Here is a 27,964-nt window from a genome sequence, read left to right as displayed (position 1 = left end):
CCGCCGATAAATTGCCTGTCCCGCCGGCGTAAATTAAAGTACCTATTTACCGGCGGGACAAGGCGGCGCGGGCGGGCTCCGGGGTCCTGGGGGGGGGCGCGGGGTGATCTGACCCCGGGGGGTGCCCCCACGGTGGCCTGGCCCACAATCGGGACCCACTGATCCGCGGGCGGGCCTGTGCCATGGGGGCACTCTTTCCCTTCCGCCTCCGCCACGGTCTCCACTATGGCGGAGGCGGAAGAGACTCTCTCCACTGCGCATGCGCGGGAAACTGTCAGCGGCCGCTGACTTTCCCGCGCATGCGCCGCCCCGACATGTCATTTCCGCACCAGCTGGCGGGGCAACAAAGGCCGTTTCCGCCAGCTGGCGGGGCGGAAATCCCTCCGGCGCCGGCCTAGCCCCTCAATGTTGGGGCTCGGCCCCCAAAGATGCGGAGCATTCCGCACCTTTGGGGCGGTGCGATGCCCGTCTGATTGGCGCCGTTTTGGGTGCCAGTCGGCGGACATCGGGCCGTTTGGGGAGAATTTCGCCCCTGGTGTGGAATTAAGGCATCGTAAAAAGCTCGGTCTAATGCAGTTTTGATTGGATTAAGGAGGTTTCCGATGGAGTTAATTCTATTTTAATTTTGAAAAATGATGTAGTTGCAGGATGGAGCTAAGATGACAAGACATGTTTCCGAAAAGCAGATCAATTGAAATTAAAATGGCACTGTGAGCAGCAGTCAAGCACTTTAATTTCACTTCAGTTCAGTTACAAATATGTCTCGAGCCACATTAGCAGTCATTCCAAGGAGTTCAGAATTGTTGATTTGAATTTGAGTTGAAACAAGCAGAAACACATTTTCTGAAGGAGCACAGCCAGAATTTCTGCATGGTTCTGACGGGATTCGCTTTTATTTCTTCAACCCAGTGCCAAGATATCTCTTTTTCACAAAGACCATCTCTGAGAAGCAGGTACTCCTCGGTGCAAATGCTATTTAACACTGGATTGGGAGCTGGGATGATTTTATTGTTGTTTGAGTGCGAATAAATGTAGGAGCTAAGTGTTACTGTGCATTGGTTGACATTGGTTAAGGCGTAATTGTAAGTTATTTTCGGGTGTGATGCTGAAGATATTTTTATACTGCATTCGTAAGAAAGTTTGTTTTAATCTAGTATTTCACTATTTCATCGTGAAATCACTCCTGGAGCGAGGTATTCTTTCTTCACAGTCTTACAAAATGAAAAATAAATATTGGAGTTTCTGTCCCGTACCCGGTTAGGGTCTATCCAGGGATCGTAATACCAGGAATTGCTCTCAATTCATACGTGGAGAGTGGTGAGCTATTTGCATATCCTGAATCGCATACCGAATAGCAACCCAAGCAGAAGTACAATTCACTTGCTTTCAGGAGCAGCGGAACACTTAGGATTGGATTCTCCATTTCAGAGGGTCTGGAGCGCGGGAATGCTCCAATGACTATGGGGATTTGAATGCCGGAGCAATTCAGGACATGCAAATGGACCAACCCGTGCGCCATGTGGAACTAGTAGTGAATGAACTGGAATTGAGACTGAGGGGCGACTTGATAGAAGTTTATAAAATTATTGGGGGTATAGATAGGGTGAACAGTTGGAAGCTTTTTCCCAGGATGGTAATGACAATTACAAGGAAGCACAAGTTCAAGGTGAGGGGGAAAGGTTCAGCAGAGATATACGGGGGAGGTTTTTTACACAGAGGGTGGCGGTGGCCAGGAATGCACTGCCAAGTGAGGTAGTTGAGGCAGATATGTCAGTGACCTTTAAGACTTATCTGGATAGGCCCATAAACAGACAGGGTATCAAAGGATACAGGCGATTGGTCTAGATCGGACACGTGATCGGCTCAGGTTTGGAGGGCGGAAGAGCCTGTTCCTGAGTTGCATTGTTCTTTGTTCTTTCTTTTCTTTAGTGCAATTCCAACAGACGCTGGCACGGATTCACAGTGGTCGGGATTGGCACTCGAGAGCCTGAGAAGCTGGAAATGTGTTTAAGCACAACGCTCCCAACACACTCTCATTCCAGCCAGATGGATGCCACCCCAGAAAACGTCCGTGAATTTCACCAATGCAAGCTGGAGACATTACTGGACGCATGGAGGATGGGCGGGGCACCACGTAACGCGGGGTGGAATGGAGCCTGCCACCAGCCGAGGTTAACCGGGCCTGGGCGCAGTTGGCAGTGGCCTGGAACATCGTGTGACCCACCAGCAGTACCGGGCAGCAGTGCCGGAAGAAGTTGCACTAACTTCTCAGGGCGGCCAGGGCACCTGCACCTCTGTCTCGCAAATACTCCCTACTGCCTTACCCCCTGTGCTGCCTGCGTATGTGTGTCTCATCCTGTGCATCATCTGTTACCTCTGTAGAAGGTCGGCCACAACCGCAGGGACCAGGAAGCAATTGGATGGTACCCGTTGAATGTACAGCCATGCACCATCGCAGAGCAGAGGGCATGGGTCTAGTCTGCAGGAAGGGAGATCAAGCTGTCGCAGAGGCGGAGGTCAGCATGGCATCACCAAGTGAGTCCCCACTGCATTGTGACATCCCGATGGAACGTGACTCAGCCGACCCCGCACCACGCCGAGCTACGATCTAACATTCATCTTACCTTTTGTCTTTAAGAATCGGCATGTGGCGCAGTAGATAGCACTGGGACTGCGGCGCCGAGCACCTGGGTTCGAATCCTGGCCCTGGATTACTGTCCGTGAGGAGTTAGGTGGATTGGCCATGCTAAATTGCCCCTTAATTGGGAAAAAAAAATTAATTGGGTACATTTATATAAAAAAAGAATCACCTTCCATCCCCAGCCACAACATTATTGGATTGGATTGGATTTGTTTATTGTCACGTGTACCGAGGTACAGTGAAAAGTATTTTTGTGCGAGCAGCTCAACAGATCATTAAGTACATGAGAAGAAAAGGGAATAAAAGAAAATACATAATAGGGTAACACAACATATACAATGTAACTACAAAAGCACTGGCATCAGATGAAGCATACGGGGTGTAGTGTTAATGAAATCAGTCCATAAGAGGGTCATTTAGGAGTCTGGTGACAGTGGGGAAGAAGCTGTTTTTGAGTCTGTTCGTGTGTGTTCTCAGACTTCTGTATCTCCTGCCCGATGGAAGAAGTTGGAAGAGTGAGTAAGCCGGGTGGGAGGGATCTTTGATTATACTGCCCGCTTTCCCTAGGCAGCGGGAGGTGTAGATGGAGTCAATGGATGGGAGGCAGGTTCGTGTGATGGACTGGGCGGTGTTCACGACTCTCTGAAGTTTCTTGCGGTCCTGGGCCGAGCAGTTGCCATACCAGGCTGTGATGCAGCCTGATAGGATGCTTTCTATGGTGCATCTGTAAAAGTTGGTAAGAGTCAATGTGGACATGCCGAATTTCCTTAGTTTCCTGAGGAAGTATAGGCGCTGTTGTGCTTTCTTGGTGGTAGCGTCGACGTGGGTGGACCAGGACAGATTTTTGGAGATGTACACCCCTAGGAATTTGAAACTGCTAACCATCTCCACCTCAGCCCCGTTGATGCTGACAGGGGTGTGTACAGTACTTTGCTTCCTGAAGTCAATTACCAGCTCTTTAGTTTTGCTGGCATTGAGGGAGAGATTGTTGTCGCTACACCACTCCACTAGGTTCTCTATCTCCCTCCTGTATTTGGACTCATCGTTATTCGAGATCCGGTCCACTATGGTCGTATCGTCAGCAAACTTGTAGATGGAGTTGGAACCAAGTTTTGCCACGCAGTCGTGTGTGTACAGGGAGTAGAGTAGGGGGCTAAGTACGCAGCCTTGCGGGGCCCCGGTGTTGAGGACTATTGTGGAGGAGGTGTTGTTGTTCATTCTTACTGATTGTGGTCTGTTGGTCAGAAAATCGAGGATCCAGTTGCAGAGTGGGGAGCCAAGTCCTAGGTTTTGGAGCTTTGATATGAGCTCGGCTGGGATTATGGTGTTGAAGGCGGAGCTGTGGTCAATAAATAGGAGTCTAATGTAGGAGTCCTTGTTTTCGAGATGCTCTAGGGATGAGTGTAGGGCCAGGGAAATGGTGTCTGATGTGGACCGGTTGCAGCGGTATGCGAATTGCAGTGGATAAAGGCGTTCTGGCAGTATGGAGGTGATGCGCCTCATGATCAACCTCTCGAAGCACTTCATTACGACTGAAGTCAGGACCACTGGTCGGTAGTCATTGAGGCACGTTGCCTGGTTCTTCTTTGGTACCGGTATGATGGTGGTCTTCTTGAAGCAGGTGGGGACCTCGGAGTGGAGTAGGGACAGGTTAAAGATGTCCGTGAATACCTCTGCCAGCTGGTCCGTGCAGGCTCTGAGTGCACGACCAGGGATCCCGTCTGGGCCCGTCGCCTTCTGAGGGTTCACTTTCAGGAAGGCCAATCTGACTCGGAAGCTGTGATGGTGGGTATGGGTGAATTATGGGCTGCCGGGGCACTCACCAGCGGATTGTTGGTTACCTGCTCGAACCGAGCATAGAATGCATTGAGTTCATTGGGGAGAGGTGCGCTGCTGCCAGAGATACTGTTCGGCTTCGCTTTGTAGCCCGTTATGTTGTTTAGTCCTTGCCACAACCGCCGAGAGTCTGTCTGTGACTCTAGCTTGGTTTGATATTCTCTCTTGGCATTCCGGATGGCTTTGCGGAGGTCGTACCTGGATTTCTTGTATAGGGCAGGGTCGTCTGCCTTGAACGCCTCAGATCTGTCCTTCAGTAGGGAGTCAATCTCGCGATTGAGCCATGGTTTCCGGTTGGGGAACGCACGTACTGCTTTCTTTGGCACGCAGTCGTCCACACATTTGCTGATGAAGTCTGTGACGGTGGTGGCATACTCATTTAAGTTGGTCGCTGAGTTCTTAAATATGGACCAGTCCACTGTCTCTAAGCAGTCACGTAAGAGCTCTTCTGTCTGCTCGGACCAGCACTGCACAACCTTCTTAGCTGGATTCTCCCGCTTGAGTTTCTGCATGTATGCCGGTAGAAGGAGCACCGTCTTATGGTCTGATTTCCCAAAGTGCGGTTGGGGGATGGAACGATAGGCGCCCTTGATTTTTGAGTAGCAGTGGTCAAGAGTGTTATCGCCCCTGGTGGGACAGGAAGATGTGCTGGTGGAATTTTGGCAGTGCACTCTTGAGGTTGGCCTTGTTGAAGGCTCCGGCCACGATGAACAAGGCCTCCGGGGAATATGGCCCACCGGAAAATGAGCGAGGACCTTCCGAAGCCCCATGCCCCCTGTCACAACCCAACACACGCTGGAGCACACCTTTGGGGACGACACTGACTTTTCATCACTGCTGTCTCTGGGGCCCTCCACCATCACAGAGACACTCATCTCGGTTGGACACATTAATGAAGGGGCTCCTGTGACACTAGCTGGTGTGCACCACACACATGCAGTTGCATATCAGGTGGAAATCGGGACACCCAAAGGACGGAGGGAACGAATACATCCCGACCCCAGGGATTAGCTGTTGCCCAGATCGATCTCGCATCTCTGGAAAGTGAGGTCCTATAAAACTTAGAGATGCAGATGCAGAGCCGGGGACTAACTGAGGTTGTATCAACCACCATCCAACGTCTGCAGGTTCAGTTGGAGGAGTCCAACTGTCTGCAGGAGCAGGAGGCGGTGGCAACCATGGGTGTCACCTCGGCAAACAGCACACGGGTGGCGTCTGTGGTGGAAGGTTTTGGTGTTAAGGTATCGGCCATGGGTCAGGATGTCCAAGGTCAGGTGCCCATTGCATTGTCGATGATTGAGGCACACAATAGTGCGGCCATTTAACAGCCAGCCCACTGCACATTGAATGGACTAGGGCCTCAAGGACATTACTGAGGTGCTTCTGAGCATGGCCCAGTCAAGACAGGTCATGGCTGCTGGATTCGAGAGCATTAGCCAGGTGCTGGCAAACCTAAACCAGACACAGAGGGAACTGGCACAGTCACTGAGTGACGTGGCACGGTCCCTGAGTGATGTGGTACAGTCCCTGAGGGACATGGCACAGTGCAAGTAGGATGCAGCACAGTCCCAAAGCGATATGGCATTGTCCTTGTGCACCAGAGATGCGAGCATGGAGACTGTGGTCGATACAACAGCGGACCTCCATGGCTGGCAGCGCCAGGTGCCTGCGGAGCCCTGGAACCTGTTCAGCCGCACCCCCATCACAGTGAGTAGCTTGGGGGTCATCGGGCATCCCGAGGAAGGTGAGGAGATGGGGCTAAGGCACAGTTATTTTACATAGCTTTGTGACCAATAAATGATTGTTCACCGAAGCTGCGATCTGACTTGGCCCTCTGTCTGCAGGCTGAGAGGGATGGACTGGGTGCAGAAGGTATGCTGCTTGGCTGTGTGGGGGAGGGGGTGTCGAGGGAGTGGGGAGAACATGCGGTTGGTCTGCCCGGTGCGTGACCCATCTCTGCTCCCGGGAGATCTCCCTGCCTACCGGAGACGCAAGGGTGGCAGGGTAGCTCTCTGGCCCTTCCCTTGGAATGTGCGCACATTGGCACTGCCCAGCTGGCACCTTGGCAGTGCTATCCTAGCACCGCCCACGTGCCCGATGGCGCTGCCAAGCCGACATGTATACTGTCTGGCTGCAAGAGTGGCAGCACAAGGATGCCCGAATGGCAGGGTGGCACTGCCAAGGGTCAGGGGGCAAGGGGGGCCGTGACCTTAAAGTGAGCGTGGAGCGGGGGGTGGGGGGGGGGGGGGGGTGTTGAATGGCCAGGGAGTGCAGAGCAGGAAAGTCCAAGCCTCAGGGTGGTTGAGTGGGTGATTGGTGGGGGTCCAAGAGGAAGTGGGTGCTGTAAGGTGGCTTGGCCAGGCCTGAAAAGGGGGGGCCCCCAGGCACCCCATAGCGGTGAGTCCTGATTTGGAATGTGTGGGGTATGTGTACCCCCCCCCGCCCCAGGAGAAGGCCACACACACTTCCGGGAGCGGGAGAAGACAGGAGGAGGACCGATGGCCCTGCGACCCTGACAGTGGTAGAGCAGAGGGCCCTGGATGTGGTTCGTGACCCAGAGGAAAGGGTTGTCGCTGAGGTGGAGATCGGCCGTGTTGATAAATTAAGGCACAGCTGAGTTCCGTTTCCCTGTAACACGTGTGTCAACAACATCTCCAACGCCACCCAGCCACCACCTTCACCCCCACCCTCACCCCCACACCACCCTGACTCCCAGCACTGAAATCGCACACCACCCTCATCCACCTCATCCCACACCACCCTCAGCCCAACCATACCCTCGCTCTACACTACCCCCACATCACCACCACCCCACCCCACGCCCACCACCACCATTCCCGGCCCGCACTCTAATCATGCGTCTTGTCTTGTGTCTTTCAGGAGCTGCTGGAGATGGGTGCGGGTCCATCTAGCGTCCTCGGCCCCCAGCCAGTGCCACAGTTGGAGCCCACTCCCACCATAAGGCGAGCAGTGACTGGAGCAGCTCGGACACCGGCCCTCAACTCGATACACAGGACACCCTGGAGGTTGGGTCGGTGAATGACACTGATTTTCCTTCACAGCTGCCTCCATCACCCTCCACCATCCCAGAAACAATCACCTCAGTTGGGCACTTGAGTGAGGAGGCTCTTGGGATTCTCTCTGTGTGCACTGCACAGTCGGCCCAGTACAGCAGGTGGTGGTAGGAACACCTGAGGGGGAGGACAGTCGGAGGGTGGGCCGACCACAGGGACAAGCTACCATCCAGCTGGGCTTTGGGAGCAGACAATCCCATTGATTCTGGAGATGTAGTTACAGATCCAGGGACTACATGAAGGGTTGTCGGCGAGCATCCAGCACCTGCAGACACAATTGGAGGATTCCAACTGTGTGCAGCAGCTAGAGGTGTTGCGGACCACGCAGGCCAACACCGCACTGATGGCATCCATGGTGGAGGCATTGGGGGCAATGGTTCGGCTACGGATCAGCATGTCCAAGATCTGGGACATTTTGTTCAGGCGCAGGTCGAGGCCCAGGACAGAGTTGCCACCTCACAGGCAACCACATCCCAGAGCCACCTGGAAATTGCAGTGGCACTGCTGAGCGTGGCCCAGTCAGAGCAGGCCATGGCTGGGAATACCGGCGCCATTTCCCAGGCACTGACTGACGTAGTCTGGACAAATTCAATGGCATTACCACCGCTGAATCGCCAACAATCAACATGCTGGGTGTTAGCATTGATCAGAAATTGAACTGGACTAGCCACATTAATATTGTGGCTACCAGGGCAGAGCGAAAGCTGGGAATCCTACGGCGAGTTACTCATCTCCTGACCCCTCAAAGCCTGCCAACCATCTACAAGGCTCAAGTCAGGAGTGTAATGGAATAATCTCCACTTGCCTGGATGAGTACAGCTCCAACAACAGATTTATCCTGGATGGCAAGAAGCTTGACGCCATCCAGGATAAAGCAGCCAGCTTGATTGTGCCTCCTTCCACAAACTTTCAAACTTTCCAACACTGATGAACAGTGGCAACCGCGTGTATCATCTACAAGATGCACTGCAGAACAGACTCAAAAACAGCTTCTTCCCCACTAGGACCAGACTCTTAAATGACCCTCTTATGGACTGACTTCATTAACACTACGCCCTGTATGCTTCATCCGATGCCAGTGCTTATGTAATTACATTGTATATGTTGTGTTGCCCTATTTTTCTTTTATTCCCTTTTCTTCTCATGTACTTAATGATCTGTTGAGCTGCTCGCAGAAAAATACTTTTCACTGTACCTCGGTACACGTGACAATAAACAAATCCAATCCAGTACTCAACACGGTTCCTTCGACAGCACCTTCCAAACCCACGACCACTGCTACCTAAAAGGACAAGAAAAGCACATATCTGGGAATTCCGCCACTTGCAGGTTTATCTCCAAGTCACTCACCATCCTGACTTGAAAATATATTGCTCTTCCTTCACTATCGCTGGGATGAAATATGGATCTCCATCCCAAACTGTCATTGGCTTATGTGACAGAAACACAGATCGTGGGCCAACAGGCACCCCGAAGGAAGAGGAAGTGAATGAGCCCATGCCGCTGACATCCACAGGGTAGGTGTCGGTACACTGCTACACCACGGGCTCCCTTCCTCCTATCGCTGGTGCATCTGGTGGACAGCAGACAGAAAAGGAAGGGATCACGCCACCGGGACACCCGAGCGGCCGCCGGGTCCATCCAGGCCCATCGCCCCAGAAGACTCCCACCAACGGGGACCCATGTCGCAGCATTGGAATCACAGCAGGCCGCTTGCACTCCTGCTGTACCGTCTGGGGATCCACCTGGGTGTAACATTCAGGCCCGTAAGGCCTGGAATGTAGACACCAATTAAGCTGGCATGGATGCTGTGTACAGTTTAGTTATAGGGGCTAATGCACGAATCTGTAAAGATTATTTCAGAAAAAATGACTGTTACCACTGTTGCAACATGCCTCAGTGCTCTGCCTGATGTGTGTGAGGAGTGGGCTGGTCTGGGATGACAGGGGGGTGAAACCGGCGGATGTTAAGGGGAGGGAGGAATGGGTGGACCTTGTGTGTGCCATATGCTCCCCACCAGCACCACCACACCCGGGATTCGATGGGAGCGGGCGATGAAATGTCCAACTCGCATGGAGGGATCACCCTGGTGGATGGTGGAAGTGCTACCGGGGGCTGGAGCCAGACGTCAAATGGTGCAGAGCACCAGAGATCTTCACAGAACGGGTCGTCACCATCCCCCATCTCATTGACCAGACCCGGCTTTACTGCCAACCAAGGGATCCAACCCAGGAGTGCAACAGGCATGTATCGTGGAGGGAGTTGTCGGCAGGGGTGGCTAGGGGAGGGGAAGTGTGGGAGTTTGGGGATGAGATGCGATGTCCGTCCTTCTGGCCAGTCTCCGCTCTATCCCGAGCCGGTGAACCTGTTGGCGAGCACAGCGTCCCTCACAGGTCGTGTAGCCTCCCGTGTCTGCCTCGGCTCATGTTCAGCCCACCCTCGCCCTCCTCTGCATCCTCCTCGTACGAAGAGGCCTGGCCTTCCTCCTCCTCCAAAGCACATCGCCCCTCTGCTGCACAATGTTATGGAGGATGCAGCAGGCCACCACAATGCAGACGACACTCTCACCTTCATACTGGAGGGTCGCTCCAGAGCAGTCCAGGTACCTGAACTGCATCTTCAAGCATTGACGATCAAGCATTTGGTTATTGAATGCTGCGCACCGCCACTGTGCCAAGGGCGATTTGGAATGGACAATGAATTCTGGCGTAACCAGCGACACCCACGTCCCATGAACCATTATGGATTAACAAAATTACAAGCTGCAAATTGGTTTGGATGTGTTTTTTTGTCACCCACAAAAGTTACTGGCATACCTGACATCCATACATACTGACAGTGTTTCCTTTGCACGGGGAAGACCTCATTATGGGTTGCGCCCAATCACCAGGAGTCTTTTTCCCGGCTGTGCATATGAATTAATTCTGTATTATAAAACATACCACGATTTATCCTGCTTTCTCGAGAATTACATCACAGCAAATGGAGCATTGATTTTTAAAGCAAACCACTGAAGGGAGCAGAGGGCGGTGACATATCCCATGAAAATAAAAATGTGAATACATATTCTTTGTGCAAAGTAAAGCAGCTCGAACGTCAAATTCCTGAATTTTAAGATTTACCTTTACATGGATACCAAGAAGAACAAAGGGTTTTTGACAACATTAAAAATTCATGCATGGCATAGATGAACGTTTCCACCTGCAAATTGTGAAATGGTGGGGATTCCATAATATATGAAGAATGTTTTTAGTACGTGGTCTCTAAATGCTTTGTGTGTATATTGTGAAATGCTGTGTACAATGTTTAATAGTGAAACTATTGCAATCACACATTGTGTTTCATTGATGTTGCAATGAAGTGACCAAAATCTATTGTTTGAATCACTGCAGCACAGGCACGAGTTGATAGCTCAACTGCTGCTATGAAGGAGATTGTCATCGACTTCAGGAAGCGTAGTGGAGAACATGCCCCTGTCTACATCAATGGGAACGAAGTAGAAAGGGTAGAGAGCTTCAAGTTTTTAGGTGTACAGATCACCAACAGCCTGTCCTAGTCCCCCCACCCCAGCACGATAGTTAAGAAAGCCCACCAATGACTCTACTTTCTCAGAAGACTAAGGAAACTTGGCATGTCAGCTACGACCCTCACCAACTTCTACAGGTGCACCATAGAAAGCATTCTTTCTGGTTGTATCACAGCTTGGTATGGAGCCTGTTTTGCCCAAGACCGCAGGAAACTACAAAAGGTCGTGAATGTAGCCCAGTCCACCACGCAAACCAGCCTCCCATCCATAGACTCTATAATTCCCGCTGCCTCGGAAAAGGAACCATCATAATTAAGGACCCCACGCATCCCAGACATACTCTCTTCCACCTTCTTCCGTCAGGAAAAAGATACCAAAGTTTGAGGTCACGTACCAACTGACTCAAGAACAGTTTCTTCCCTACTGCCATCAGATTTCTGAATGGACCTACCTCGTATTAAGTTGATCTTTTCTCTACACCGTGTTATAACTGTAACTTTATAACATTATATTCTGCAGTCTCTCCTTCCTTCCCTATGTACGGTATGCATTGATTGTACAGCATGCAAGAAACAATAGTTTTCACTGTATACTAATACATGTGACAATAAATCAAATCAAATCAAATCAAATATGTGTGGGAAGCAGACCTAATGGGTATTAGAACATAGAATATAGAACATAGAACGATACAGCACAGTAGAGGCCCTTCGGCCCACGATGTTGCACCAAAACAAAAGCCATCTAACCTACACTCTGCCATTATCATCCATATGTTTATCCAATAAACTTTTAAATGCCCTCAATGTTGGCGAGTTCACTACTGTAGCAGGTAGGGCATTCCACGGCCTCACTACTCTTTGCGTAAAGAACCTACCTCTGACCTCTGTCCTATATCTATTACCCCTCAGTTTAAAGCTATGTCCCCTCGTGCCAGCCATTTCCATCCGCGGGAGAAGGCTCTCACTGTCCACCCTATCTAACCCCCTGATCATTTTGTATGCCTCTATTAAGTCTCCTCTTAACCTTCTTCTCTCCAACGAAAACAACCTCAAGTCCATCAGCCTTTCCTCATAAGATTTTCACTCCATACCAGGCAACATCCTGGTAAATCTCCTCTGCACCCACTCCAAAGCCTCCACGTCCTTCCTATAATGCGGTGACCAGAACTGTACGCAATACTCCAAATGCGGCCGTACCAGAGTTCTGTACAGCTGCAACATGACCTCCTGACTCCGGAACTCAATCCCTCTACCAATAAAGGCCAACACTCCATAGGCCTTCTTCACAACCCCATCAACCTGGGTGGCAACTTTCAGGGATCTATGTACATGGACACCTAGATCCCTCTGCTCATCCACACTTCCAAGAACTTTACCATTAGCCAAATATTCCGCATTCCTGTTATTCCTTCCAAAGTGAATCACCTCACACTTCTCTACATTAAACTCCATTTGCCACCTCTCAGCCCAGCTCTGCAGCTTATCTATATCCCTCTGTAACCTGCTACATCCTTCCACACTATCGACAACACCACCGACTTTAGTATCGTCTGCAAATTTACTCACCCACCCTTCTGCGCCTTCCTCTAGGTCATTGATAAAAATGACAAACAGCAACAGCCCCAGAACAGATCCTTGTGGTACTCCACTTGTAACTGAACTCCATTCTGAACATTTCCCATCAACCACCACCCTCTGTCTTCTTTCAGCTAGCCAATTTCTAATCCACATCTCTAAATCACCCTCAATCCCCAGCCTCCGTATTTTCTGCAATAGCCTACCGTGGGGAACCTTATCAAATGCTTTGCTGAAATCCATATACACCACATCAACTGCTCTACCCTCATCTACCTGTTCAGTCACCTTCTCAAAGAACTCGATAAGGTTTGTGAGGCATGACCTACCCTTCACAAAGCCATGCTGACTATCCCTGATCATATTATTCCTATCTAGATGATTATAAATCTTGTCTCTTATAATCCCCTCCAAGACTTTACCCACTACAGACGTGAGGCTCACCGGTCTATAGTTGCCGGGGTTGTCTCTGCTCCCCTTTTTGAACAAAGGGACCACATTTGCTATCCTCCAGACCTCTGGCACTATTCCTGTAGCCTGTATTGAATAAGATACAACTTTAAATTAACAGAAAATCAAACAGCAACAAGTTATTCTGAATGCCTAAAACTGAACATGCATGAAACCATGAAAACAAATTAGAAACATTTAAAAATAATTGATGGAAATTGAGCGCAGCTGGTACAAGTTGTTCGTTCCTTGTTGCCTTTGAAAGAGATGACTTCCGCGACAAGCATGATAGCATAGTGGTTATCACGGTAACATAATGGTTAACACAGTTGCTTCACAGCTCCAGCATCCCAGGTTTGATTCCCGGCTTGGTTCACTGTGTGGAGTCTGCACGTTCTCCCTGTGTGTGCGTGGGTTTTCTCCGGGTGCTCCGGTTTCCTCCCACAGTCCAAAGATGTGCAGGTTAGGTGAATTTTCCATTCTAAATTGCCCTTAGTATCCAAAAAGGTTAGGTTGGGTTAAGGGGATAAAGGGGATAGGGTGGAGGTGTGGGGCTTAAGTAGGGTGCTCTTTCCATGGGCCGGTGCAGACTCGATGGGCTGAGTGGCCTCCTTCTGCACTGTGAATTCTATGATGACAACTGCGGAGTTCAATTCAGAGTCAACCACTGGATGCTACATCAGGTGAGCACAGTAAGAAGTCTTAGAACACCAGCTTAAAGTCCAACAGGTTTGTTTCAAGTCACGAATCACATCAGGTGAGGAGTGTGGATTTCCTTCCCTAAAGGGCATTAGAAAACCAGATGGGTGTCAACAATAGTGGATGATAGTTATCATGGCCGCAGTCATACTTACTGACAGTAGCTTCACCGTTCATGCTTATTAGTTGTATTTAAATTCTGCCAGCTGTCATGGTGGGATTTGAACCCATATTCCCAGAGTGTTATGCTGGGCTTCCGGAATATCAGTCCAGTGATATTACCACTAAACCATCATCTCCCCGCTCATTGAAATAAAATGTTTCACTTTTATGATGGAATAGCGTTATTGCATAATGAACATCAAACATGAACCACCAGTGCGGATGTCGTGTGACCTACATTACAGGGCAAGACATAGGTCGATAAATATAAAGTATTTAAATTCTTCACTGCGGATAAGGGAATGTAGGTGCAAGAGCATTTTATTTTCCAAAATAAATGTTAACTTATTAACGAGAGACTCTTTAATTCTGAATGCGCATTTCCTGAAGTGATTCAATTCTCATTTGCGAACAAGTTGAACAAAATCTATTGACAATAACGACGTTATTTTCAGGCCAAATGGTCTTTGCAGAGCAGCTTCTGCCTGCTGAACCAGTGCGCCATTTCCAACATCGATCTCAGCAAAGTATTTTAGTAAAGCCAAGTGAATATAAATGATACTTTAGGGGCTACTTTAATAAAATATCTGTGCGCGAGCACCTCGCAGAGATTGACGGAGGATTGTGTTGGACAGAAGCTGCACAGAGTGTCATGTGAGAGTGCCTTTAAAAATGGATGTTTAAGCAATGTACCTTTAAGAAATGCAGTGATGTCAGAGTGTGGGTGGAGCTGGGCTTTCGATCAGCCATTTTGCAGTTTTAAATTTGTGCTTTGAGGAAAAGAGCTTGGGTGTGTCTGTGTTTGCAGTGAGCTGGACCTGCTGTGATCTCTGCCATGAAAGACAATCTCTGGATCATTTGGGTGATTTAAACTCATAATAGTAAAGCCTTTAACCTGATGTGTTTCTGTTTAAAGGTGTTAAGTCTCTTGGATGTTGAAAGGAATAACTGAAGGATTATTTAGTGTTGTAATATTTTCGGGGTTATCTTTGAAGTAAGGGGTGTTAAGTGATCCAATGTTTATTTCAAAGTTTAAGTTGAGTTCATGGAATAAACATTGTTTTGTGTTTTAAAAACCACGTGTCCATAATTGTAATACTACACCAAGGGAACAAGCCGTGTGGTTCAAAAGCAACATCCATTAAAGGGGTTGGACTCCATGATACATTTTGGGGTTCTGAAAACACCTCTCCCATAACAATTGGGGGCTCCAGGGGGATTGGCTTGTGTGAACTTAAAGACAGTGAAGGATTGTTGCTTTTCCGGTGTGATATTTTAGTTTAAGTGGGGAGTGTGTTGTGGACAATGGCTCTTTCAGGGGCTCAGAAGTTTTTGGGGGTGGAGACTGTCACACGCAGTAACTTACGGACAGAAACGAAAAGCAGACTATTAGATTTGGCAAAAACATTGCAGTTAACATTACCTGACAAAATGCGAAAAGATGAGGTAATTATGGCGGTGGTTAAGCATTTAAAGTTGCCTGAGATGCCGTTTGACTCATTGGAAATGGCAAAGATTCAGTTGCAAATTAAACAAATGGAACATGTGAAAGAGTTAAAGCGGCTTGAATACGAAAGAGAGAGAGAGCGGAAAAAGAAAGAGAGACAGAGGATAAAGAAAAGGAGAGAGAAGAAAGGAGAAAAGAAAGAATAGCCCGAGCAGAACAAAAAGAAAAAGAAAGGGAGATACAGATCAGGGAAAAAGATAAAGAGAGGGAGTTTGAACTTCAGAAAATGGCCATGAAACATGAAAGTCAGTTAACATTGGCAGACGTAAAGGGAAACGTCCAGTTGGAGGATAGTGATGAGGATAGTGAGAAAGAGCATCATAGTCGAAGGCTTGGTGGGAATCTATTTAAATATGTCCAAGCATTGCCAAGGTTTGACGAGAAGGAAGTGGAAGCCTTTTTCATTTCATTTGAGAAGGCAGCTAAACAAATGAAACGGCCACAGGACATGTGGGCATTACTGATCCAAACAAAGCTGGTAGGGAGAGCTAGTGAAATGTTTGCATCACTACCGGAGGAGGTATATGGAACGTATGAGGAGGTGCAAAAATCCATCTTAAGTGCATATGAGCTAGTGCCTGAAGCTTACAGACAAAGGGTTAGAAATTGGAGGAAATAATTTGGTCAAACATACATGGAGTTTGAAAGGCTCAGAGTAATTTTGCTGGGTGGATAAGGGCTTTGAAAATAGACCAAACGTATGAAGCTCTCAGAGAAATTATACTTTTGGAGGAGTTTAAAAATTCAATTCCTGATTTAGTGAGAACTCATGTGGAAGAACAGAGGGTTAAAGCTGTGAGATTAGCAGCAGAAATGGCAGATGATTATGAATTAGTTCATAAATCAAAGATTGGGTTCCGACATCAGTTTCGGCCGGTGAGGGATAGACATTGGGGACATGAGAAATACTCAGGTGGTAAAAGTAAAAGTGATCTGATGGGAGACAATAAAAAGAGTGTCCTTCAGATTAAAAAAGAAATCCAGGAGGGTGGAAAAGAAATGAAAAGTTTCAAATGTTTTCACTGTAATAAACTAGGCAATTTAAAGTTACAGTGTTGGTGGTTGAAGAAAAGCACTGGGAAGGCTGATGTGGTAAAACAGGATAAGACAGTGGGATTTGTTAGAGTGGTAAAGGAAAGCCCAAGGGAAGCGAAGGAGGTGCAAACGATTGTGCAGCCTGTTCACCAAGTAATTGTTAAGAAGGTGCCAGATGTCTTTAAAGAATTTACTTGTGTGGGTAAAGTTTACTCATGTGTATCAGGAGGAGCAGGTAAAGAAGTCACAATTTTAAGAGATACAGTGGCTAGTCAATCTTTCATGGTAAGAGATGAGGAATTAGTTTGGGAAGAATGTTGCTAGAAAAGGTGGTGATATGTGGAATTCAGGGTGAGAGGAATACCGTTCCATTATATAAGGTAAAGTTGGAAAGTCCAGTGAAGATTGGTGAAGTGGTAGTAGGAGTAATAGATAAACTATCTTGTCCAGGAATACAGTTTATCTTGGGTAATGATATAGCTGGATCGCAGGTGGGAGCGATGCCTACAGCAGTTGATAAGCCAGCGGCAAATCAGACAACTGAAGGGTTGAAGGACGAATATCCTGGGATTTTTCCGGATTGTGTAGCAACAAGGTCGCAAAGTCACAGGTTAAGACAAGAGGAGAAATCAAAGAGTGAAGATGAAGTTGAAGTGCAATTATTGAAAAAGACCAGGAACAGGTGGAGGATGAGACGTTTATTGTTAGTTCAGGTAAATTGGCGGAGTTACAACAGAAAGATGTAGAAATAAAACGGATATTTCAGAAAGCATATACGGAAGAGAAATCTGAGAGTATACCAGAGTGTTATTACTGTAAAAGTGATGGCTTGATGAGAAAATGGAGACCTGTACATATGTAGGCGGCTGAAAAGAGGGCAGAGGTTCATCAAGTAGTATTGCCGGTAGGGTATAGAAAGGAGGTGTTGCGAGTTGCACATGAGGTACCAGTGGGAGGTCATCTGGGAATAAGGAAAACTCAAGCCAAAATCCAGAAACATTTTTATTGGCCTGGACTACATAAAGATGTAGTTAAATTTTGTCAATCATGTCACACATGTCAAGTGATAGGGAAACCTCAAGCAGTGATAAAACCAGCGGCCTAATACCCATTCCAGCATTTGAGGAACCTTTTACGAGGGTCATAATTGATTGCGTGGGACCGCTTCCTAAAACAAAAAGTGGCCATCAATATCTTTTGACTATAATGGATGTGTCTACTAGGTTTCCAGAGGCCATTCCAGGACGTAATATTACAGCTAAAAGGATTGTGGAGGAGTTACTTCAATTATTTACTAGATATGGACTACCCACAGGAATTCAATCGGATCAAGGATCACATTTTACTTCAAAGTTATTCAAAGAAGTTATGGATAGTTTAGGAATAAAACAATTTAAATCAACTGCGTGCCATCCAGAATTGCAGGGAGTGTTAGAAAGGTGGTGTCAGACATTAAAGACAATGTTGAGGGCGTATTGTCAAGATTATCCAGAGGATTGGTATAAAGGAATCCCATTCGTATAGTTTGCAATTTGGAATGCACCTAATGAGTCTACCAAATTTAGTCCTTTTGAACTAATTTTTGGTCATGAGGTAAGAGGACCACTTAAATTGATTAAGGAAAAATTGGTGGGTGAGAAATCGGAAATTACACTATTGGATTATGTGTCAAATTTTTGGGAACGATTAAATAGAGCAGGTGAATTGGCTAGACAGCATTTGAAAGTTGCACAAAATGTGATGAAACGGGTAGCAGACAAGAAATCCAAAGTTTGTAGTTTTGTCAGTGGGGATAAAGTTTTAGTGATGTTACCAGTGGTAGGTGAGCCTTTAAAAGCTAGGTTTTGTGGACCTTATCAGATTGAAAGGAAATTAAGTGAATTATGTGGTAAAAACACCAGACAGAAGGAAGGCTCACCGAGAGTGTCATGTGAATATGTTTAAAAGGTACTTTGAAAGGGAAGGAGAGGAAAAGGAGGTTTTAATGATTCTAACTCAAAGTGACAAACCAAGTCCAGATGACTGTGAATTTGACATACCTCAAATTAAATTGGAAAATGAGGATGTTCTTAAAAATTGGGATGAATGTTAAGTTACCTTCCAGAGGAAAAACGAACTGACCTGAAAGAGTTATTGATAACACATGGGCAAGTTTGTAGAGATAAATTGGGAAGTACTAAAATGGCTATACATGATGTAGTTGTGGGAAATGCTGTTCCTATCAAACAACATCCATATAGACTTAATCCTTTAAAATTGGCACAGGTTAACAGAGAGATTGAGGGTATGCTGAAGAATGGCATAATTGAAGTGGGTTGCAGCCAATGTAGCACACCCATAGTGATGGTACCTAAACCAGACGGTACCCAATATTTGTGTGTGGACTATCGAAAGGTGAATGCAGTTACAAGAACGGACTCTTACCCTATCCCACGTTTGAAGGATTGCATTGAGAAAGCTTTTATTTCCAATTTCCAAACATGGAAAGAACATTTACAACATTGTATGGAGTTCTTCGATCGACTTCAGGCGACGGGTTTGCTGATGAACCTAGTGGAAAGTGAATTTGGAGAAGCCCAAATCACTTTCCTAAAGGAGTTACCGATATCCTCAAGACGAAGGGAAATAATGCGATTTCTTAGCATGAGTGGATTTGATCGAACAGTTGTGCAAATGTTTTGTGGCGTGATTACTCCACTGGTAGAATTGCTGAAGAAACGTAATAAAATGCAATGGACAGCGGACTTTCAACAGGCATTTGACTGCCTGAAAGCTGTGATCACTAATGCGCCTGTATTGGAGAATTGCAAGGGACTCTGTGGTCAGATTGAACTAAAGTATCTGATTCTAAAGAGAAATGCCGAGAAGTAGAGGAATGGATGGATCGTGCAGAGACTTTGTTCAAAGAGACTGTCAATCGAGAAGGATTTCGGTTGGAGGAAGAAGAACAAAGAAAAATGGGCTATATTATTATACCTGTTTGCGTGTGTTTTTTTTAAACGAAAAGGTATATTTACTGTGCACATTTCTTAGTGGATGTTGCAAAAGTGAAAAAATGAAACCGTCTTGAAGTTGATGGTTTCTTTTTTTTTCTTGGGGGGGAGGTGCAATGTGAGAGTGCCTTTAAGAACTGGATGTTTAAACAATATACCTTTAAGAAATGCAGAGTGTCGGTGGAACTGGGTTTTAGATCAGCCATTTTGCAGTTTTTAGTTTAAGTTTTGAGGAAAAGAGCTTGGGTGTGTCTGTGTTTGCAGTGAGGTGGATCTGCTGTGATCTCTGCCATGAAAGACTATCTCTGGATCATTTGGGTGATTTAAACTCATAATAGTAAAGCCTTTAACCTGGTGTGTTTATGTTTAAAGGTGTTAAGTCTCTTGGATGTTGAAAGGAATAGCTGAAGGATTATTTAGTGTTGTAATGTTTTCGGGGTTATCTTTGAAGTAAGAGGTGTAAGTGATCCAATGTTTATTTAAAAGGTTAAGTTGAGTTCATGGAATAAATTGTTTTGTGTTTTAAAAACCACGTGTCCATAATTGTAATATTACACTGAGGGAACGAGCCGTGTGCTTCAAAAGCAACAATCCATTAAAGTGTGTGTGGGGGGCGGGGGGCGTTGGTTGGACTCCATGATATATTTTGGGGTTCTGAAAACACCTCTCCCATAACAAGAGTTAGACGCAAAACTGCGGTTGAGTCATTTTCAAGCTTCTTTCACGTAACTGAAATGCTATTTTCAATAGTGACAGAAAGGAGAGCGATGCACCGGGGAACTGAATGCAAAGATCCGTAAAATCAAACGACATCAGTTTGTTATCCATAAGCTCATTTTATTAAGAATTCAGAAACATTATTTCAAGCGTGGAAAAACAATCGTTATTTATTTTGTCGATGTAACACAACATGCAAATCCATGAATGATTCACATTTACAGTATTAGTTCAGAAATCGAAGCGCAAACATCAGCTCAAAAAGCCAAACTTATACCGCATTTAAACTGTCTCAATATATGTGATGGCCGAAATTGAATATGTTTGTGTAGCAATAGCCGTGACTAATAGCAGGGATTGCAATTTAACAATTTCACCTTTCATGTCGAGTTATCCGACGTGATAAAGAAGACCGTGTTTCTGTGTATTTTGTATATGGGTTCCTAAAGACGTTCGACACTCTTTCAAATAAGATATTGTTTTAAACCAAACATTGCGACAATATACTACCCTGGAGAGAGAATTCCTTTCAATGTAGGAAATAAAATTTAGGCAAGATAATTTAGGCCCTAGAATTCGCATATTGTGACTAGTGTGACGCTTGGGCATATGTAAAAACGCACATTTTAAATATTTTTAGAAATTACGAAAAGAGAAATCTGGAGCGCGTGTTTTAGTTTGTGCACCAGAAGAATTGAGTAACACAGTTTACCGTGTACACCTCACTGAGGCGGCACCTGCAACAGACGGGCTGCAGCGGTTCAAAAGAGACCTCACCAGTGCCTCCTCAAGGGCAGTTAGGGGTGGGCAATAAAAGCCGGTCGAGCCAGCGACGTCTAGCTCTCAAAAGGGAACTAAAAAACAATTTGTAAGAGATATTGGAAAAAAGATTGGATAAAACTGAGGCAACTAGAGTTTGGAGTGAAGTCATCCACTTCGAACCTGTTGGATCTGGGCTTTGATTGCTGAAAGCACTAAACGCCAGAGCGCAGATACACGCAGTCATTTAAAATGCAGTTGAATATTATATTGTGCTCTATCTCAGGATCACTGGAACATGAATTGGTGGAAAATAAGGCACTATTGAAGATTCGTTGGGCAGAAGTTGGGTAACAGCATAAAGTTTGCGGCAATGCAACAGCGCAGAAGGAGGACCATCAAGTCTGCACCGTTCCATTGAAAGAACGCTCTACCTCGGCTTACTTTCCCGCCCTATCCCCACCCGCGCATTGATCATCGCCAATTCATCTAAGCTGTACATCTTTGGATACTAAGGGGCAATTTAGCATGGCCAATACACATCTCCACATCTTTGCACTGTAGGAGAGAGGGAAACGAAGCACCCGGAGGAAAACCACAGAGAACGTGCAGACTCCACAGAAGCAGTCAACAAACTGAACCCAAGTCCCTGACGCAGTGTGTGTCCGCCATGTATAATGCTTTGGCCATACACTGGGTGCAGTACAGATTCAGCACTGTGCATTTGGAACGAATGCAATTTCATGAGAGGTCATTTTAAATATGAGAACATGTATTGGAGTGATGTAATTACTTCCTGAAAATCCCGTTGCTTGAAATTTAGAAAACAGACAGACAGGATTTTGTCAAGCAAGGATAATTAGGGTTAGGTTGTGCAGATGAAGTTTCATACACATCAATCAGGGTATGATTTCATGACAGAGCAGGTTGGGTCCAAATTGCCTGGCAGTGTGCTTATATTTATTCTTAAGCCAATTTGCTCATTGATGCACGACCTCTAAATTTGGTAATGACTCTGATATGAACATAGAACATACAGTGCAGAAAGAGGCCATATGGCCCATCCAGTCTGTACCGACAAACTTAAGCCCTCACTTCCATCCTATCCCAGTAACCCAATAACCCCTCCTAACCGTTTTGGGCACTAAGGGCAATTTATCATGGCCAATCCGCCTAACCTGCACATCTTTAGACTGTGGGAGGAAACCTGAGCACCCGGAGGAAACCCACGCAGACACGGGAAGAACGTGCAAACTCCGCAAAGACAGTGACCCAGCAGGGAATGGAACCTGGGACCCTGGAGCTGTGAGGCCACAGTGCTAACCACTATGCTACCGTACTGTCCAAGTATGACTACCTTTTCGCAATATTAAGGCGGTCTCCTTAATTTAATGTCAGTGACTTGTCATTAGATTAATTTTAGACTGTAGAAATGAAACTATTTGGCAGCCGACCCCAACAATGTTCATAGTGAAAATACGTGTTGCTTAAGTAATTATAACATTATTTAGCTATCGTTTTCTTTCGGAGGCTTGTTGCCATCACATGATGAATATTTTAAATCAGTATTTTTCAACATTCTTCCTGGTGATTTTACGATTTACAAATTTCACCGAGCTTGTAAAACATAGACCCGCTCCTTGTACAGCCAATAGAATAGAAAACCTGCTTAGTATCATTTCAAAACCAAATGAAGCACAAATGACAATGTTAACATCTTCAATAATGCCTCAGTTGGAAAGGACAACAGATACAGTAACTGACAACCCATTCTGTGAGAGGGCACTAACTCACTGTTATCGGTTCAGCTCATCATGAGAAGTTGTATTAACAAATTACAAGTTTAAGAGATCCCCAAACACGCTTGATCCACAATGTATACTATCTTTCAGAGAAAGTATTATTATTCATGATTATTCTTGTTCCACCTGAAACTCATTTCCATTGATGCTGCATGTTTTGCAACAGGGACTGAATAATGCAATTTAGCGAATTGAATATTTGTAGAAATAATGTATTCACCATTCTATTTGAACGATAGAATAACACAATGCCCTCATGTTTCGTCACCAGCACCTTAAAATTTCTAAAGTTTAGAATTGATTCCTCAAAATGAAAAGCTGCGGAATATTATCTATGTGCAATTAGCCGTTCTGCAAAATCTCATACATAATGGAATTTATTAAATAAAGAGAGCAAGCACTGATCCAGAACTGTATATTAATGTTTGGATTTGTTTCTTGTCAACTGTACCGAGGTACAGTGAAAAGTATTGTTCTGCGTACAGTCCAGACAGATCACCCCATACCTGAAACAAAACATAGGGTATACAGAAATGCACAATGTAAACAGATAGACACAGGCATCTGGTGAAACATACAGGAGTGCAGTATTACTCAGTAGAGAAGATGTGAGAAGAGATCAGATCAGTCCACAAGAGAGTTATTCAGTAGTCTGGTAACAGCGGGGAAGACGCTGTTTTTGAATCTGTTAGTGCGTGTTCTCAGGCTTTTGCATTTCCTACCCAATAGAAGAAGTTGGAAGAGTGAATAACCCCGGTGGGAGGGGTCTTTGTTTATGCTGTCCGCTTTCTCCAGGCAGCAGGAGGTATAAGCAGAGTCAATGGATGAGAGGCAGGTTTCGCGTGATGGACTGGGCTGTGTTCACGACTCTTCGTAGTTTCTGACGGTCTTGGGATTAGCGGTTGCTATACCAGGCTGTGATGCAACCAGATCTATGGTGCAGCTGTAAAAATCGGTAAAAGTCAATGTGGACATGCCGGATTTCCTTAGTTTGACACGAAATAATTACTCTTCCGAAAAAAATTCTGATTGTTAATAATGATATAAAGAGAGAGAATGCGAGAGAGGCAGAGGAACATAGATTAATTAAATACCCACCAACAGTTGCGAATCATAACTGTATTTATTATGTGGAGCCATTTGAAATACTAACCTTTCTTCTTGCGCTCATGATGGCATATATTGTTTCATGCATTATAAGGCACAGGGATGTTGCTGCCCCTTTTGAAACGAGGAATGTATCATTTGAAGGAACGTTCTATTTAAATAAACTGCGTCTATTAAAATGGACAATTAATGTTTGACTTACCATCGCCGCTCGCAACCGGCGAACGAATAAACACAACATATACAACTAAAATGATAATTTTTGAAATTGGCTTTATCTTACCAGTGCAAATCTTTTAATTGGTGTCGCTTCCAAATTAAGACAATAAACAATAGGCATATCAGACCATACCCTATGCATACAGAAATCATCAGAAAGCGGGAGCTTTGACTGCCTACAAAATCAATAGTAAAGATAATATCACCCATTGTGATAATATTGTCCACTCGCAAATTTTCACACGTAATTTGCAATATTAATAGTGCTATCTATAACTACACATTTAATATCCAAGTTGAACGAATTTGCTATCTCTGGTTTTATTTAATCGATACTGATAATTTTAGAGTCAGACATTAAACAGCTCCGATCACCATTTCAGTCCATGGCCAGCGCAACGCCCTCCACCCCCCGGCCAACTCCAACCCCCACCCCTCGCGTCGCCCGTGGTTCATTTATCAATTACTTTGCATCGGTATTTTATGAATACCATCTCGCCTGTCACTGGATATAGTTAAGCGTCATTCTATGATTTGAAGCCTCAACCTAACTATACATTCAGCTGATCCATTGAAAGGGGAGAAATAGCAGTTTTGTCCCCCAATCTCTGTATATAACTGAAATCTTCCGTCCTTGCATTATTCTATCAATCACTCAGCAACAACATTAGGTCATCACCATCCTTCTTAAACTGTGGTGATCAGTTTATGGTGAAGAGATTGCAGTCAGTTGAAAAGGTCATTAAGCGCGTGCTTCCTGTTCAATGTGTCTCTTCCGTCGTTCTGTAAGTGCTACAATTGCTCTCGACATTAACGCCAACCATCTTAATATCCAACTAGATTATATTTAATTGATGTAAACATATAAATGAAGACCATTTAGATCGGTGTCAACAATTACTGTCTCAATTATGCGCATATACTTTGGCCAATAATAACCGTACATTGTATTTTGTCATGAATTAAGTGGGCGTCCTTTCTGCCTGGTAAAATATTAATGACGGTTGACTATCTCAGTTGTGTTGTCAGATGTGTACCTGCGTTAGAATATGTAATGACATGCGTAACAGCTAATGGATTTTCCAATGTGATATGAGACACCAGACAGCTATAAACACTTCCACTCGCAGCAGCTTGTTTTTCTTCCCAAAAACTGCGAGCTTGATACAATCCGTCTGAGTTTCGCTGTTTCATGACAGACGTCTTGGTTGAAATGCCGATACCATCTTTATACCATTCGAATGCAATAATATCTGGGTAAAATGCAGACGCTTCACACACAAGGGACAATGAGGAACCCCTTGGAGATTCTCTGGGGCGAATTTTTACTTGCGTTGGAGGTACTATAAAACAGAACATAAAACAAAAACAGAAACACTGTAATGTCTCTTCAGAGCTTAATTGGTTTAACGGTTTAGGAACGATTATTGTCGAGTCATTATAATCACGAAATACGTTTTTCGTGCTAGTGTGGAGAACATCATATTCCTGCGAATCGTAACGACTCAAAAATTAAAATAATTAAAAAGAGAACCACATATGTGGAGCGGCCGAGAAGAACACAATAATACGAATTTGAAACTTGAATTGCATACCGGCCAATGCAAGTGATCTGGTGTCTGACAATATTGCAGATCGTGGGCATTTCCAGTTGCCGAGACCGTTTCAATGGAATTTCCTTTTAAGCATGTTTTTCACTCGAATAGATATAGCAACGCCCGCCAATATCCCAAGGCCACAAATTACATAATAATCGCTATCGATGTTTGGAGCAATCTCAGTATTTATATACAACTAAAAAACTCAATGTATTGTTGCAGGCTCCAGATATTGAGTTGTCGGTGTTATTTGTTACCGGATCGCTGGCCATGTAAGTTCCTGGAGCTCCGATTTGAAAATATAAAGTTTGGATTTCTAACTGTAATACGAAACCCTGCACGCGATATCTGATCATAATCCAGCGGCAATTTTTTTTGCAGTTTCGAGAAACTCCGAACCCTGAGCCTATCTCGGCAGATGTTGCTCGATCTGATACCTAATTGTAGCATGTAATGCTTTTCCAAATATTTCTCACCCTCTGGACTACTTCGTTCTTGGGTTTGCTTTTGACCTTTTAAGGAAATTGAATATATATTTAAGTGAAATGTGAACCGCTTTCCATTGTTAACGTCTGAAATTTCCCAATGTCCCATTGGGTAAAACAATTTGATCTAATAATTGCAGTTATTCTCTGACTTTTGATATATTTAATATTTGACAACTACGTACATTCCGCAGTATCTCGATACTCACCCCATACAGTTAAGTTAGATCCAACCTGGTTTCCAATTGTGTATCCATATTGTTGGACAGCGCAGTGATATATCCCAGCATCCTGGAAACGTACATTGTTTATGTGAATAAAGCCGGAGAATTTGCTTTTGGAGCCGAAAAGCTTTCGGTGATCAGTGGCTGTACTCAGGTATGTGTATTCACCCTCTCTCCACCAGTTGAAGGTGACTTTCGAGTCGTCTCGAGGTAAGGGTATTGAACAATGAAAAGTGACGTTTGTACCTTTGACTGCATTCAAACTTATAGGAAATTGAAACACTTCTGTTGAAGTATCTGAGGAAGCAATAAAACAAAATTCGTAAGATGAATCCCAGAGGGGTGCGAGGAAGCGGGTTGGTGCGGCTTTGGGGTTTGGCGATCGCTATGGGTAATAAAGATCAAAGTAACTATATGTTCATATTGGTCAACAAAACATCTTCTAAGTTTATGCTTAGTGAGATCGGGGAGAAAATAAATGAACAGTTACCTGCGTAAACTATTCCCAAGATTGCGAAGCACTGAACCAGCTTCAATTTCCACATTGCGAACAACCGATACTAGCACGCCCCTGCTGAATGTGATGAACGTTCCCCGATTTGTGAAACAAATTTACTTTTCCTTTTAATATGCGAGGCGTAACTGGTGACGTTCAACATCCGGTTACTCAACTTTCAGAAATTAGTTCCTTTCGTTTGGTGATATACTCAGGACTTCCTACAGCTAACAGTTCACAATACTTACCCAAAGACCCGGAAAATTTATTTGTTGCAGAAATTGACAAAGCTTTAAATTTAGAAGCAGCCTGCGCATTTTGAACTAACTAAAGCAATGTTGCCAACATTGTAGTATCTCATTGTTGCTTGTCCTTTCGCAAACTCCACAGTCTCCCTTGTAGATAATGCAACGCTGCAAAATAAACTTAATAGGACGAAATATACACTGAGAAGCTCCGGATGATTTGTGGGCATCATTCAGTAAGTTGAACATCATCGTCCGTCGCTATTTACAGTCAACGTAGGATCAAAAAAACTAAACAAGGTGGGTGTGTCAATGGGCTGACGTTCTGCGATTTACATGCACAGAACATATAATGCCTACAGTGCCATTCGGCCCATCGAGTCCGCAACGGCCCTTCCTCCGATAGAGCACCCTACCTAGGCCCAGCCCCCCGCCCCGATCCCGTAACACCAACAAATCTTTTGGGCAATATTGGCATGGCTGATAACTTTACCTGCATATCGTTGGACTGTGGGAGGAAATCGCAGCACCCGGAGGAAACACAGAACCTACCTTTGACATCCCCCCTATGTCATCCTCCTATCACCTTAAAATTATGTCCCCTCGTGACAGCCATTTCCGCCCTGGGGGAATGTCTCTGGCTATCCACTCTATCCATACCTCTCATCACCTTGTGCACCTCTATCCAGTCACCTCTCTTCCTTCATCGCTCCAATGAGAAAAGCCCTAGCTCCCTCAACCTTTCTTCATTATACCCTCCAGTCCAGGCAACATCTTGATAAATCTCCTGGGCACCCTCTCCAAAGTGTCCA

General features: G+C 45.4%; 2 protein-coding genes across 2 annotated transcripts in view; both read right to left on the bottom strand.

Moving 5' to 3' along the window:
* The window catches only part of LOC140430244 (tapasin-related protein-like), a 97,952-nt gene extending 73,979 nt beyond the window's left edge, over positions 1 to 23,973 (bottom strand). Inside the window, exon 1 of the mRNA XM_072517672.1 lies at positions 23,932 to 23,973. Within this exon, the coding sequence (XP_072373773.1) occupies positions 23,932 to 23,973 (42 nt within the window). The remainder of the gene's footprint in view (positions 1 to 23,931) is intronic.
* LOC140430243 (uncharacterized) overlaps positions 23,952 to 27,964 on the bottom strand; it is a 53,706-nt gene continuing 49,693 nt past the window's right edge. The window contains exons 5-7 of the mRNA XM_072517671.1: positions 26,397 to 26,796; positions 25,142 to 25,447; positions 23,952 to 24,280 (exon numbers count right to left, since the gene is read on the bottom strand). Coding sequence (XP_072373772.1) covers positions 24,165 to 24,280; positions 25,142 to 25,447; positions 26,397 to 26,796 — 822 coding nt within the window. The 3' untranslated portion in view covers positions 23,952 to 24,164. The remainder of the gene's footprint in view (positions 24,281 to 25,141; positions 25,448 to 26,396; positions 26,797 to 27,964) is intronic.

Source organism: Scyliorhinus torazame, chromosome 10, assembly GCF_047496885.1.
Source record: "Scyliorhinus torazame isolate Kashiwa2021f chromosome 10, sScyTor2.1, whole genome shotgun sequence".
NCBI classification, from domain to species: Eukaryota; Metazoa; Chordata; class Chondrichthyes; order Carcharhiniformes; family Scyliorhinidae; genus Scyliorhinus; species Scyliorhinus torazame.
Note: the sequence above shows the minus strand (reverse complement) of the source record. Positions and strands in the feature narration are given on the sequence as shown.